Source organism: Poecile atricapillus, chromosome 34 (assembly GCF_030490865.1).
Source record: "Poecile atricapillus isolate bPoeAtr1 chromosome 34, bPoeAtr1.hap1, whole genome shotgun sequence".
NCBI classification, from domain to species: domain Eukaryota; kingdom Metazoa; phylum Chordata; class Aves; order Passeriformes; family Paridae; genus Poecile; species Poecile atricapillus.
Window position 1 is genome coordinate 3330031 of NC_081282.1, and position 14164 is coordinate 3344194.

At 56.1% G+C, this 14164-nt stretch overlaps 1 protein-coding gene across 1 annotated transcript; it reads left to right on the plus strand.

Annotated features, from left to right (window-relative positions):
* Positions 1-966: 966 nt before the first annotated feature.
* Positions 967-13454, plus strand: LOC131590626 (microfibril-associated glycoprotein 4-like). The gene is made up of 6 exons (XM_058860901.1): positions 967-997; positions 3561-3627; positions 5016-5173; positions 6798-6894; positions 10383-10565; positions 13093-13454. Exons 1-6 carry the CDS (start codon positions 992-994, stop codon positions 13338-13340), a joined length of 759 nt encoding a protein of 252 aa, XP_058716884.1. The 5' UTR covers positions 967-991; the 3' UTR covers positions 13341-13454.
* The last annotated feature ends 710 nt before the right edge of the window (positions 13455-14164 follow it).

Here is a 14164-nt window from a genome sequence, read left to right on the forward strand (position 1 = left end):
TTTTTTGGGGATAAAAACGTGGAATTCGGGGCGTTTCCTTCAGGAAAAAGGCGGGGGATGGGTGGGTTCGTTATGGAGGGGCGGGGATGAGCGAGGTTTTGTCGGGAGGGAGGAGAAAGGAATTTTTAATTGTTTAAAATAAAGGAAAAATTCGCGATTCGTTGTTTATGAAATTCTTGGATTTCTCCCTCACAAACGGCAGAATTCTGAGTTTTGGGGTTTTTTTCCACATTAAAAAAAAGGAGGAGCGGGTTTTAATAAAAAAGCAAAATTCGGTAAAAAAGGGAAAATTTTCCTTGCGGGAAAACCCCAAATTCCCCAAATTCCCACTTTTTTTAGGGGGTTGAAGGCGTTTTTTATTTAAAAAAGCGGAATTTAGGGGTTTATTCCTTAAAAAAATGCAGGAATGGGGAGGGGTCTCGGAGGGGCGGGGTCGGGAGAGTTTTTCCTTAAAAAAAGGGAAAAAAAAGGGAAAATTTGGGGGAAATCCGGGAAAAAACGGGAAAATTGGGGGAAAATCTGGGAAAAGATGAGGGAAGGAGAAAAGAAAATAAAAAAAATGAGGGGAAAAGAGGGAAAATAGGGAAAAAAAAGTGAAAAATCAAGGGCTCGACCCCCAGACAGAAACAAAACTTTGGATTTTTCTCCCCATTTTAGGGACAAATTTTTGGGGTTTTTTCCCCATTTTTGGGGCTGAATCTGAGGGAATTCAAATGGAAAAAAAAAGAATTTGGGGTTTCCGACCTGGAAAATGAGAAAAAATCCGAGTTTAGCCCGGAAAAAATGAGCAAAATTCGGGATTTTTGAGTGGTAAAAATAAATAAAAAGGGGGGAAAACGGGGTTTTTTTATTTTTTTATGGGATAAAAGGGCGGATTTTGGGATTTTTCTCCCAAAAAAGGGCAGGGCCGGGGGTCCCTCCCCCAAAAGGGGCCCCAGGGCTCCCCTCCCCCCCCCCAACCCCCGCCAGGATTCGGAGCCGCTCCGGAGCCATGGAGGTAACGGGACCCCAAAAATAACCCAAAATCCCCCAAAATCCCCCCAAAATCCCCTCAAATCCACCCCAAATCCACCAAATCCCACGCGGGAGGCAAAAATTCCACCCGAAATCCCAGCCGGGAGTCCCAAATCCCCCCAAATTCCCCCCAAAATCCCTCCAGGAACTCCGAAATTCCCCCCAAAATCAACCCCGGCAGCCGCAAATTCCCGAATTTATCCCGAATTTCCCCAAAATTCACCCCGGGAAACCCAAAATTCCACAAAATTCCCCCAAATTCACCTCTCGGGACCCCCAAAATCCCCCCAAATCCACCCGAGGAGCCCCAAAAAGCCCCAAATTCCCCCCAAAATCCACCCCGGGAGCCGCAAATTCCTGAATTTATCCCGAATTTCCCCAAAATCCCCCAAATTCACCCGGGGAGTCCCAAAAAACCCCAAATTCCCCCCAAAATCCACCCCGGAAAGCCCCAAATCCCCTCAAATTTCCCCCAAAATCCCCCCAAATCCACCCCGGGAGCCGCAAATTCCCGAATTTATCCCGAATTTCCCCAAAATTCCCCCAAATTCACCTCCCGGGACCCCCAAAATCCCCCCAAATTCACCCGGGGAGCCCCAAAAAGCCCCAAATTCCCCCCAAAATCCTCCCAGGAACTCCGAAATTTCCCCCAAAATCCACCCCGGGAGCCGCAAATTCCCGAATTTATCCCGAATTTCTCCAGAATTCCCCCAAATTCACCCGGGGAGTCCCAAATCCCCCCAAATTCCCCCCAAAATCCCTCCAGGAACTCCAAAATTTCCCCCAAAATCAACACCGGGAGCCGCAAATTCCTGAATTTATCCCGAATTTCCCCAAAATTCCCCCAAATTCACCCGGGGAGTCCCAAAAAACCCCAAATTCCACCCAAATCCACCCCGGAAAGCCCCAAATCCCCTCAAATTCCCCCCAAAATTCCCCCCAAATCCACCCCGGGAGCCGCAAATTCCTGAATTTATCCCGAATTTCCCCAAAATTCCCCCAAATTCGCCTCCCGGGACCCCCAAAATCCCCCCAAATTCACCCGGGGATCCCCAAAAAGCCCCAAATTCCCCCCAAAATCCTCCCAGGAACTCCAAAATTCCCCCCAAAATCCACCCCGGGAGCCGCAAATTCCTGAATTTATCCCAAAATCCCCCCAAATTCACCCCGGGAAACCCAAAATTCCACAAAATTCCCCCAAATTCCTCCAAATTCCACCCGGGAAATCCAAAAAAACCCCAAAATCCACCCGGGAAATCCCAAAAATCTCCAGAATTCCCCCAAAATCGACCCCCGGGACCCCCAAAATTCCCTAAAATCCACCCCAGGACCCCCCAAAATTCCCCAAAATTCCCCAAAATTCCCCAAAATTCCCCAAAATTCCCCAAAATTCCCCAAAATCCACCCCCGGACCCCCCAAAATTCCCCAAAATTCCCCAAAATTCCCTAAAATTCCCCAAAATTCACCCCAGGACCCCCCAAAATTCCCCAAAAATTCCCAAAAATTCCCCAAAATTCCCCAAAATTCCCCAAAAATTCCCCAAAATTCCCCAAAATTCCCCAAAATTCCCCATAATTCCACCCAGGACCCCCCAAAATTCCCCAAAATTCCCCAAAATTCACCCCAGGACCCCCCAAAATTTCCCAAAATTCCCCAAAATTCCCCAAAATTCCCCAAAATTCCCCAAAATCCACACCAGGACCCCCCAAAATTCCCTAAAATTCCCCCAAATTCCCCAGAATTCCCTAAAATTCCCCAAAATTCCACCCAGAACCCCCCAAAATTCCCCAAAATCCACCCCAGGACCCCCCAAAATTCCCCAAAATTCCCCAAAATTCCCCAAAATTCCCCAAAATTCACCCCAGGACCCCCCAAAATTCCCTAAAATTCCCCAAAATTCCCCAAAATTCCCCAAAATTCCCCAAATTTCCCCAAAATTCCCCCAAATTTCCCAAAAATTCCCCAAAATTCCCCAAAATTCCCCAAATTTCCCCAAAATTCCCCAAAATTCCCCAAAATTCCACCCAGGACCCCCAAAATTCCCCAAAATTCCCCCAAATTCCCCAAATTTCCCCAAAATCCACCCCAGGACCCCCCAAAATTCTCCAAAATTCCCCAAAATTCACCCCAGGACCCCCCAAAATTCCCCAAAATCCCCCAAAATTCCCCAAATTTCCCCAAAATTCACCCCAGGACCCCCCAAAATTCCGCAAAATTCCCCAAAATTCCCCAAATTTCCCCAAAATTCCCCCAAAATTCCCTAAAATTCCCCAAATTTCCCCAAAATTCCCCAAAATTCCACCCAGAACCCCCCAAAATTCCCCAAAATTCCCCAAAATTCCCCAAAATTCACCCCAGGACCCCCCAAATTTCCCCAAAATTCCCCAAAATTCCCCAAAATTCCCCAAAATTCCCAAAAATTCCCCAAAATTCCCCAAATTTCCCCAAAATTCCCCAATTTCCCCCAAATCCCCCCCCGGGATCCCCGAATTTCCCCCGGAATCTTCCAGAACTTTCCCCCCAAACCCCCCCTGACCCCCCCCAGTTCGTGGCCGTGGCGCTGCTGGTGGCACTGGGGACCCTGAGCAGGGGACAACCCATCGGACCCCAGGGTGAGACTGGGATGGACTGGGAGCGACTGGGAGGGGATTGGGGGGAATTGGGGGGAACTGGGATGGACTGGGAGCGACTGGGAGGGGTTTGGGATGGACTGGGAGCGACTGGGAGCGACTGGGATGGACTGGGAGCGACTGGGAGGGGCTGGGAGGGACTGGGAGGGGTTAAAGGGGAACTGGGATGGACTGGGAGCGACTGGGAGGGACTGGGAGGGAACTGGGAGGGACTGGGAGGGACTGGGATGGACTGGGAGGGAACTGGGAGGGACTGGGAGGGACTGGGAGGGGATTGGGGGGGACTGGGGGGAACTGGGAGGAACTGGGAGCGACTGGGAGGGGACTGGGAGGGACTGGGATGGACTGGGAGGGACTGGGAGGGACCGGGAGGGGTTAAAGGGGAACTGGGAGGGGTTTGGGAGGAACTGGGAGGGACTGGGAGGGACTGGGAGGGACTGGGAGGGGTTGGGGGGGGACTGGGATGGACTGGGAGGCGATTGGGGGGAACTGGGATGGACTGGGATGGACTGGGATGGACTGGGAGGGACTGGGAGGGGACTGGGATGGACTGGGAGGGGACTGGGAGGGACTGGGATAAACTGGGATGGACTGGGATGGACTGGGATGGGATTGGGATAAACTGGGATGGACTGGGAGGGACTGGGAGGGAACTGGGGGGGACTGGGAGGGAACTGGGATGGACTGGGAGGGACTGGGAGGGACTGGGAGGGACTGGGAGGGGTTAAAGGGGGACTGGGAGGGACTGGGATGGACTGGGACAGACTGGGAGGGAACTGGGAGGGACTGGGATGGACTGGGAGGGGATTGGGAGGGGTTAAACAGGAACTGGGAGGGACTGTGATGGAACTGGGAGGGACTGGGAGGGAACTGGGATGGACTGGGAGGGGTTAAGAGGGAACTGGGATAAACTGGGATAAACTGGGATGGACTGGGATTAACTGGGAGGGGTTAAAGGGGGACTGGGAGGGACTGGGATGGACTGGGAGGGGTTAAACAGGAACTGGGATGGACTGGGATGGAACTGGGAGGGACTGGGATGGACTGGGAGGGGTTAAAGGAGGACTGGGAGGGGTTTGGGAGGGGTTTGGAGGGAACTGGGAGGGAACTGGGATAAACTGGGAGGGACTGGGAGGGGTTAAAGGGGAACTGGGATGGACTGGGAGGGACTGGGATGGACTGGGAGGGGATTGGGGGGGAACTGGGAGGGACTGGGAGGGGTTAAAGGGGAACTGGGATGAACTGGGCGTGGCTCGGCTTAAACTGGGCCAAACTGGGACCAATTTTAACGGGGTTTTTTGGGGGGGGCGGGGCCAAAACCCCATCCCGCCCCTCCCCCACCCCTAAACCAACCCCTCCCCCCACTGCAGCCCCCCCGCTGTGCCCGCCCCTCCCCCCCCGGGACTGCCAGGACGTGCACGCGGGGGGGGCCCGGGCGGACGGGGTGTACCTGGTGTCCCCCGGGGGGGGGAGCGGCCCCCCCGTGCCCGTTTATTGCGACATGAGCACCGAGGGGCACGTCTGGACGGTACCGCCCCTCCCCCACCCTCCAGCCGGAACCCCTCCCCCACCCCAAAAAAAAATCTGGGTCGGATTACCCCTCCCCCACCCTGAAAAATCCCGAAAAATCCCGCTGGAATTGCCCCTCCCCCACCCCCCAAATCTTCAATTATTGCCCCTCCCCCACCCCCTTAAATGAGCCCGGGATTGCCCCTCCCCCACCCCCAAAAAAATCCGGGTCGGATTACCCCTCCCCCACCCCGAAAAACCCCGAAAAATCCTGCTGGAATTGCCCCTCCCCCACCCCGAATAAACCCCGGGATTGCCCCTCCCCCACCCCCAAATCTTCCATTATTGCCCCTCCCCCATTCCCCCGGGATTGCCCCTCCCCCATCCCCATAAATGGTCCCTGGTTGCCCCTCCCCCACCCCTGAAATCACCCCCTGTTGCCCCTCCCCCATCCCCATAAATAAACCCGGGATTGCCCCTCCCCCACCCATCAATAAACCCCATTATTGCCCCTCCCCCACCCCAAATAATTCCGGTATTGCCCCTCCCCCACCCCAGATAATCCCGGGATTGCCCCTCCCCCACCCCGAAAAATCCCGCTGGAATTGCCCCTCCCCCACCCCCATATAATCCCGGGATTGCCCCTCCCCCACTCCATTCCCGCCCCTCCCCCCACCCCCATTCCTGCCCCTCCCCCTCCCCATTTTTCCCTTCCCCCATTATTTTATCTCTGCCCCTCCCCCACCGTTCCCCCTGCACCTCCCCCACCCCCTTGCCCCTCCCCCACCCCGCCCCTCCCCCACTCCATTACCCCTCCCCCACCCCATTACCCCTCCCCCACCCCATTGCCCCTCCCCCACCCAATTACCCCTCCCCCACCCCATTGCCCCTCCCCCACCCCCATTCCTGCCCCTCCCCCATTATTTCCTCCCGTTCTTTTATCTCCGCCCCTCCCCCACCCCATTACCCCTCCCCCACCGTTCCCCCTGCCCCTCCCCCACCCCATTACCCCTCCCCCACCCCACCGCCCCTCCCCCACCCCGCCCCTCCTCCACTCCATTCCTGCCCCTCCCCCCTCCCCCCATTATTTCCTCCCATTATTTTATCTCCGCCCCTCCCCCACCATTCCCCCTTGCCCCTCCCCCACCCCATTACCCCTCCACCACCCCATTGCCCCTCCCCCACCCCATTGCCCCTCCCCCACCGTTCCCCCTGCCCCTCCCCCACCCCACCGCCACTCCCCCACCCCCATTCCCGCCCCTCCCCCACCCCATTACCCCTCCCCCACCCCCATTCCTGCCCCTCCCCCCTCCCCCATTGTTTCCTCCCATTCTTTTATCTCCGCCCCTCCCCCACCCCATTACCCCTCCCCCACCCCCACCCCATTGCCCCTCCCCCCATTACCCCTCCACCACCCCATTGCCCTTCCCCCACCCCATTCCCGCCCCTCCCCCACCCCTCCCCCTCCCCCACCCCACCGCCACTCCCCCACCCCCATTCCCGCCCCTCCCCCACCCCATTACCCCTCCCCCACCCCATCCCTGCCCCTCCCCCCTCCCCCATTATTTCCTCCCGTTCTTTTCTCTCCGCCCCTCCCCCACCCCATTGCCCCTCCCCCCCCCCGTTCCCGCCCCTCCCCCCAGGTGTTCCAGCGCCGTTTCAACGGCTCCGTCAGCTTCTTCCGGGGCTGGAGCGATTACAGATCCGGGTTCGGCCGGGCGGACGGGGAATACTGGCTGGGTATGGACAGAGTGACCAACTGACCAACTGACCACTGACCACTGAGTGACCACTGAGTGACCACTGAGTGACCACTGAGTGACCACTGAGTGACCACTGACCATTGACACTGACCAGTGACCAGTGAGCGATTACAGATCGGGATTCGGCCGGGCGGATGGGGAATACTGGCTGGGTATGGACACTGAGTGACCAACTGACCACTGAGTGACCACTGAGTGACCACTGAGTGACCACTGACCCACCCTGAGTGACCACTGACCACTGACACTGACACTGACCAGTGACCAGTGAGCGATTACAGATCCGGGTTCGGACGGGCGGACGGGGAATACTGGCTGGGTATGGACAGAGTGACCAACTGACCACTGACCAACTGACCACTGACCACTGAGTGACCCCTGAGTGACCACTGAGTGACCACTGACCCACCCTGAGTGACCACTGACCACTGACCATTGACACTGACCAGTGACCAGTGAGCGATTACAGATCCGGGTTCGGACGGGCGGACGGGGAATACTGGCTGGGTATGGACAGAGTGACCAACTGACCACTGAGTGACCACTGACCACTGAGTGACCACTGACCCCTCAGAGTGACCACTGACCCACCCTGAGTGACCACTGACCATTGACACTGACACTGACACTGACCAGTGAGCGATTACAGATCCGGGTTCGGACGGGCAGACGGAGAATACTGGTTGGGTATGGACACTGAGTGACCACTGAGTGACCACTGAGTGACCACTGACCACTGACCACTGAGTGACCACTGACACTGACCAGTGACCAGTGAGCGATTACAGATCCGGATTCGGACGGGCGGACGGAGAGTATTGGCTGGGTATGGACACTGAGTGACCACTGAGTGATCACTGAGTGACCACTGAGTGACCACTGAGTGACCACTGACCATTGACACTGACCAGTGACCAGTGAGCGATTACAGATCCGGGTTCGGCCGGGCAGACGGGGAATACTGGCTGGGTATGGACAGAGTGACCAACTGACCAACTGACCACTGACCCCTGAGTGACCACTGAGTGACCACTGAGTGACCACTGACCACTGACCATTGACACTGACACTGACCAGTGACCAGTGAGCGATTACAGATCCGGGTTCGGACGGGCGGATGGAGAGTACTGGCTGGGTATGGACACTGAGTGACCACTGAGTGACCACTGAGTGACCACTGACCACTGAGTGACCACTGACCCACCCTGAGTGACCACTGACCACACTGACCAGTGACACTGACCAGTGACCAGTGAGCGATTACAGATCCGGGTTCGGACGGGCGGACGGGGAATACTGGCTGGGTATGGACACTGAGTGACCACTGAGTGACCACTGAGTGACCACTGAGTGACCACTGAGTGACCACTGACCCACCCTGAGTGACCACTGACCCCTCAGAGTGACCACTGACCACTGACACTGACCAGTGACCAGTGAGCGATTACAGATCCGGGTTCGGACGGGCAGACGGGGAATACTGGCTGGGTATGGACACTGAGTGACCACTGAGTGACCACTGAGTGACCACTGACCCCTCAGAGTGACCACTGACCACTGACCACTGACACTGACCAGTGACCAGTGAGCGATTACAGATCCGGGTTCGGACGGGCAGATGGAGAGTATTGGCTGGGTATGGACAGAGTGACCAACTGACCACTGAGTGACCACTGAGTGACCACTGAGTGACCACTCAGTGACCACTGACCCACCCTGAGTGACCACTGAGTGACCACTGACCACTGACACTGACCAGTGACCAGTGAGCGATTACAGATCTGGGTTCGGACGGGCGGACGGGGAATACTGGCTGGGTATGGACAGAGTGACCAACTGACCACTGAGTGACCACTGAGTGACCACTGACCCACCCTGAGTGACCACTGAGTGACCACTGACACTGACACTGACCAGTGACCAGTGAGCGATTACAGATCCGGGTTCGGACGGGCGGATGGAGAGTATTGGCTGGGTATGGACAGAGTGACCAACTGACCACTGAGTGACCACTGACCACTGAGTGACCACTGACCCACCCTGAGTGACCACTGACCATTGACACTGACCAGTGACCAGTGACCAGTGAGCGATTACAGATCCAGGTTCGGACGGGCAGACGGGGAATACTGGCTGGGTATGGACACTGAGTGACCACTGAGTGACCACTGAGTGACCCCTGAGTGACCACTGAGTGACCACTGAGTGACCACTGAGTGACCACTGACCCCTCAGAGTGACCACTGACCATTGACACTGACACTGACCAGTGACCAGTGAGCGATTACAGATCGGGATTCGGCCGGGCAGACGGGGAATACTGGCTGGGTATGGACAGAGTGACCAACTGACCAACTGACCACTGAGTGACCACTGAGTGACCACTGAGTGACCCTGAGTGACCACTGAGTGACCACTGAGTGACCAACTGAGTGACCACTGAGTGACCCTGAGTGACCACTGAGTGACCACTGAGTGACCACTGAGTGACCACTGAGTGACCACTGACCACTGAGTGACCACTGAGTGACCACTGAGTGACCACTGACCCACCCTGAGTGACCACTGAGTGACCACTGACCACTGAGTGACCACTGACACTGACACTGACCATTGACCAGTGAGCGATTACAGATCCGGGTTCGGACGGGCGGATGGAGAGTATTGGCTGGGTATGGACACTGAGTGACCACTGACCAACTGAGTGACCACTGAGTGACCACAGAGTGACCACTGACCCACCCTGAGTGACCACTGAGTGACCACTGAGTGACCACTGACCCACCCTGAGTGACCAACTGACCACTGAGTGACCACTGAGTGACCACTGACCACTGACACTGACCAGTGACCAGTGACCAGTGAGCGATTACAGATCCGGGTTCGGACGGGCAGACGGGGAATACTGGCTGGGTATGGACACTGAGTGACCACTGAGTGACCACTGAGTGACCACTGACCCACCCTGAGTGACCACTGAGTGACCACTGACCCCTCAGAGTGACCACTGACCAGTGACACTGACCAGTGACCAGTGAGCGATTACAGATCCGGATTCGGCCGGGCAGACGGGGAATACTGGCTGGGTATGGACACTGAGTGACCACTGAGTGACCACTGAGTGACCAACTGACCACTGACCAACTGACCACTGAGTGACCACTGACCCACCCTGAGTGACCACTGAGTGACCACTGAGTGACCCCTGAGTGACCATTGACCCCTCAGAGTGACCACTGACCACTGAGTGACCACTGATTGACCTTTGACCCCTGTGTGACCCCAGGCCTGCAGTCCCTGGCCCTGCTGACCCTCCAGGCCCTGAGTGACCCCTGAGTGACCCCTGATCCCTGATTGACCTCTGACCTTTGACCTTTGACCCCAGGCCTGCAGTCCCTGGCCCTGCTGACCCCTGAGTGACCCCTGACCCCCGATTGACCTCTGACCTTTGACCTTTGACCCCAGGCCTGCAGTCCCTGGCCCTGCTGACCCTCCAGGCCCGTTACGAGCTGCGGGTGGAGCTCGAGGACTTCGAGAACAACTCGGCCGCGGCCACCTACGGCTCCTTCGCGTTGTCCCCGACCGCGGTCAGCGCCGAGGAGGACGGCTACGCCCTGCACGTGGCCGGCTTCGTGGACGGAGGAGCCGGTGAGTGACCATCGGTGGTCAGTGGTGGTCAGTGGTGGCCATTGGTGGTCATCTGTGGCCATTGGTGGCCATTGGAGATCATCAGTGGTTGGTGGTGGTCAATGGAGGTCATTGGTGGCCATTGGTGGTCATCTGTGGCCATTGGTGGTCATTGGAGATCATCAGTGGTCAGTGGTGGTCATTGGTGGTCATCTGTGGCCATTGGTGGCCATTGGTGGTCATTGGAGATCATCAGTGGTCATTGGTGGCCATCTGTGGCCATTGGTGGTCATCTGTGGCCATTGGTGGTCATTGGTGGTCATCTGTGGTCATTGGTGGCCATTGGTGGTCATTGGTGGTCAATGGAGGTCATTGGAGATCATTGGTGGCCATTGGTGGCCATTGGTGGTCATTGGAGATCATTGGTGGTCACTGGTGGTCATTGGTGGTCATTGGTGGTCATTGGTGGTCAATGGAAGTCAGTGGAGGTCAATGGAGGTTGGTGCTGGTCAATGGAGGTCAGTGGTGGTCAATGGTGGTCAATGGTGGTCAATGGTGGTCAATGGAGGTCAGTGGTGGTCAATGGAGGTCAATGGAGGTCAGTGATGGTCAGTGATGGTCAGTGGTGGTCAGTGGTCAGTGGTCAGTGGGGGAGGGGCCGAGGAGGACGGCTACGCCCTGCACGTGGCCGGCTTCGTGGACGGAGGAGCCGGTGAGTGACCATCGGTGGTCAGTGGTGGTCATCTGGGGTCATCAGTGGTCATCCATGGTCATCTGTGCTCATCTGTGGTTGGTGGTGACCATTAGTGGTCAATGGAGATAATTGGAAGTGGGTGGTGGTTACTGGAAGTCAATGGAGGTCAGTGGAGGTCATTGGTGGTCATTGGTGGTCATTGGTGGTCATCGGTGGTCATTGGAGATCATTGGTGGTCAATGGTGGTCATCGGTGGTCATCTGTGGCCATTGGTGGTCATTGGTGGTCAGTGGAGGTCATTGGAGATCATCAATGGTCATTGGTGGTCATCTGTGGCCATTGGTGGTCATTGGTGGTCAATGTAGGTTGGTGGTGGTCAATGGTGGTCAATGGAGTTCAATGGAGGTCATTGATGGTAAGTGGAGGTCAATGGTGGTCACTGGAGGTCAATGATGGTCAATGGAGACCAGTGGAGGTCAGTGATGGTCAATGGTGGTCAGTGATGGTCAGTGGTGGTCAATGGAAGTCAATGGAGGTCAATGGAGGTTGGTGCTGGTCAATGGTGGTCAGTGGTGGTCAATGGAGGTCAATGGAGGTCAGTGATGGTCAATGGAGGTCAATGGAGGTCAGTGATGGTCAATGGTGGTCAATGATGGTCAATGGAGGTCATTGGTGGTCAATGGATGTCGGTGGTGGTCAATGGTGGTCAGTGATGGTCAATGGAGGTCAGGGATGGTCAATGGAGGTCAGTGATGGTCAATGGAGGTCAATGGAGGTCAGTGATGGTCAATGGAGGTCAATGATGGTCACTGGTCAATGGAGGTCAGTGAAGGTCACTGGTGGTCAATGGTGGCCACTGCTCAGTGATGTTTAATGGTGGTCAGTGGTGGCCAGTGGTGGTCAATGGTGGTCAATGGAGGTCAATGAAAGTCAGTGATGGTCAATGGAGGTCAATGGTGGTCAATGGAGACCAGTGGAGGTCAGTGATGGTCAATGGTGGTCAATGATGGTCAATGGAGGTCATTGGTGGTCAATGGATGTCGGTGGTGGTCAATGGTGGTCAGTGATGGTCAATGGAGGTCAGTGATGGTCAATGGTGGTCAGTGATGGTCAATGGAGGTCAGTGGAGGTCAGTGATGGTCAATGATGGTCAATGGAGGTCAGTGCAGGTCAGTGGTGGTCAATAGTGGTCAATGGAGACCAGTGGAGGTCAGTGGTGGTCAATGGAAGTCAGTGGTGGTTGGTGGTGGTCACTGGTCAGTGATGGTCAATGGTGGTCAGTGATGGTCAATGGTGGTCAATGGAGGTCAATGATGGTCAATGATGGTCAATGGAGGTCAGTGCAGGTCAGTGGTGGTCAATAGTGGTCAATGGAGACCAGTGGAGGTCAGTGGTGGTCAATGGAGGTCATTGGTGGTCAATGGCGGTCAGTGGTGGCCAGTGGTGGTCAATGGAGGTCATTGGTGGTCAATGGAGCTCAATGGTGGTCACTGGTCAATGGTGGTCAATGGAGGTCAATGGAGATCAGTGGAGGTCAGTGATGGTTGGTGGTGGTCACTGGTCAGTGATGGTCAATGGAGGTCAGTGGTGACCAGTGGTGGTCAATGGTGGCCAATGGAGGCCAGTGGTGGTCAATGGAGGTCAGTGATGGTCAATGGAGGTCAATGGTGGTCAATGGAGACCAGTGGAGGTCAGTGATGGTTGGTGGTGGTCACTGGTCAGTGATGGTCAACAGAGGCCGGTGGTGACCAGTGGTCAACAGAGGTCACTGCTGATCAACCATGACCAACCAACCCAAACCCACCATGAGAAGCTCCACGAGTCCACCACCCCCACCACCCCCTCCACCTTCAGGCGACTCCCTGAGCTACCACAACGGCCAGAAGTTCTCCACCTTCGACCGCGACCAGGACCTCTTCGCCCAGAACTGCGCCGCCCTCTCCTCGGGGGCCTGGTGGTTCCGCAGCTGCCACTTCTCCAACCTCAACGGCTTCTACCTGGCCGGACCTCACCTGTCCTACGCCAACGGCATCAACTGGGCCCAGTGGAAAGGTTTCTACTACTCCCTCAAGCGCAGCGAGATGAAGATCCGGCGCCTCTGAAGGTCACCTCCGCCCCCTCCCCCCGCCGTCTCCTCGTCCTCCTCGTCCTCCTCTTCCTCACCCTCCCTTTGGCCACGCCCACCCCGTCCTCCAATAAAGACCCCGGCGTTGTTTGCTCTGCTGGAAGGGTTTTGAGGGTGGTGGAAATATCTCGGGGGGGTTTGGAGTGGGGGTTTTTTGGGGAGGTTTGAGGTGTTTTGGGGTCTGGGAGGTCTCTCGGCCCCTCCCCCACCCTTAATTAGTTCTACTCGTTCTTAATTAATGAGGATCTTAATTGTCCCATGGAGTTTGGGGTGGTGGAAACATCTCAGGGGGGTTTCGGGGTGGAGTTTTTTTGGGGGGGTTTGAGGTGTTTTGGGGGGTCTGGGAGGTCTCTCGGCCCCTTCCCCACTCTTAATTAGCTTCTCCCATCCTTAATTAACAAGGTTCTTAATTGCCCCATGGGAGTTTGGGGTGGTGGAAATATCTCAGGGGGGTTTGGAGTGGGGGGTTTTTTGGGGGGGTTTGAGGTGTTTTGGGGTCTGGGAGGTCTCTCGGCCCCTCCCCCACCCTTAATTAGCTCCTCCTGTCTTTAATTAATGGAGATCTTGATTGGCCACCGGGGTTGGGGTGGTGGAAACATCTCAGGGGGGTTTCCGGGGTGGGGATTTTGGGGGAGGTTTGAGGTGTTTTGGGGTCTGGGAGGTCACTTGGCCCCTCCCCCACCCTTAATTAGCTCCTCCTATCCTTAATTAACAAGGTTCTTAATTGTCCCATGGAGTTTGGGGTGGTGGAAACATCTCAGGGGGATTTGGAGTGGGGGTTTTTTGGGGGGGTTTGAGGTG

Coding starts and splice junctions, on each gene's coding strand:
- LOC131590626 (XM_058860901.1), top strand. Junction 3,628..5,015: donor ACAACCCATCGGACCCCAGG/GTGAGACTGGGA, acceptor CCCCCACTGCAG/CCCCCCCGCTGTGCCCGCCC. Junction 10,566..13,092: donor CTTCGTGGACGGAGGAGCCG/GTGAGTGACCAT, acceptor CTCCACCTTCAG/GCGACTCCCTGAGCTACCAC.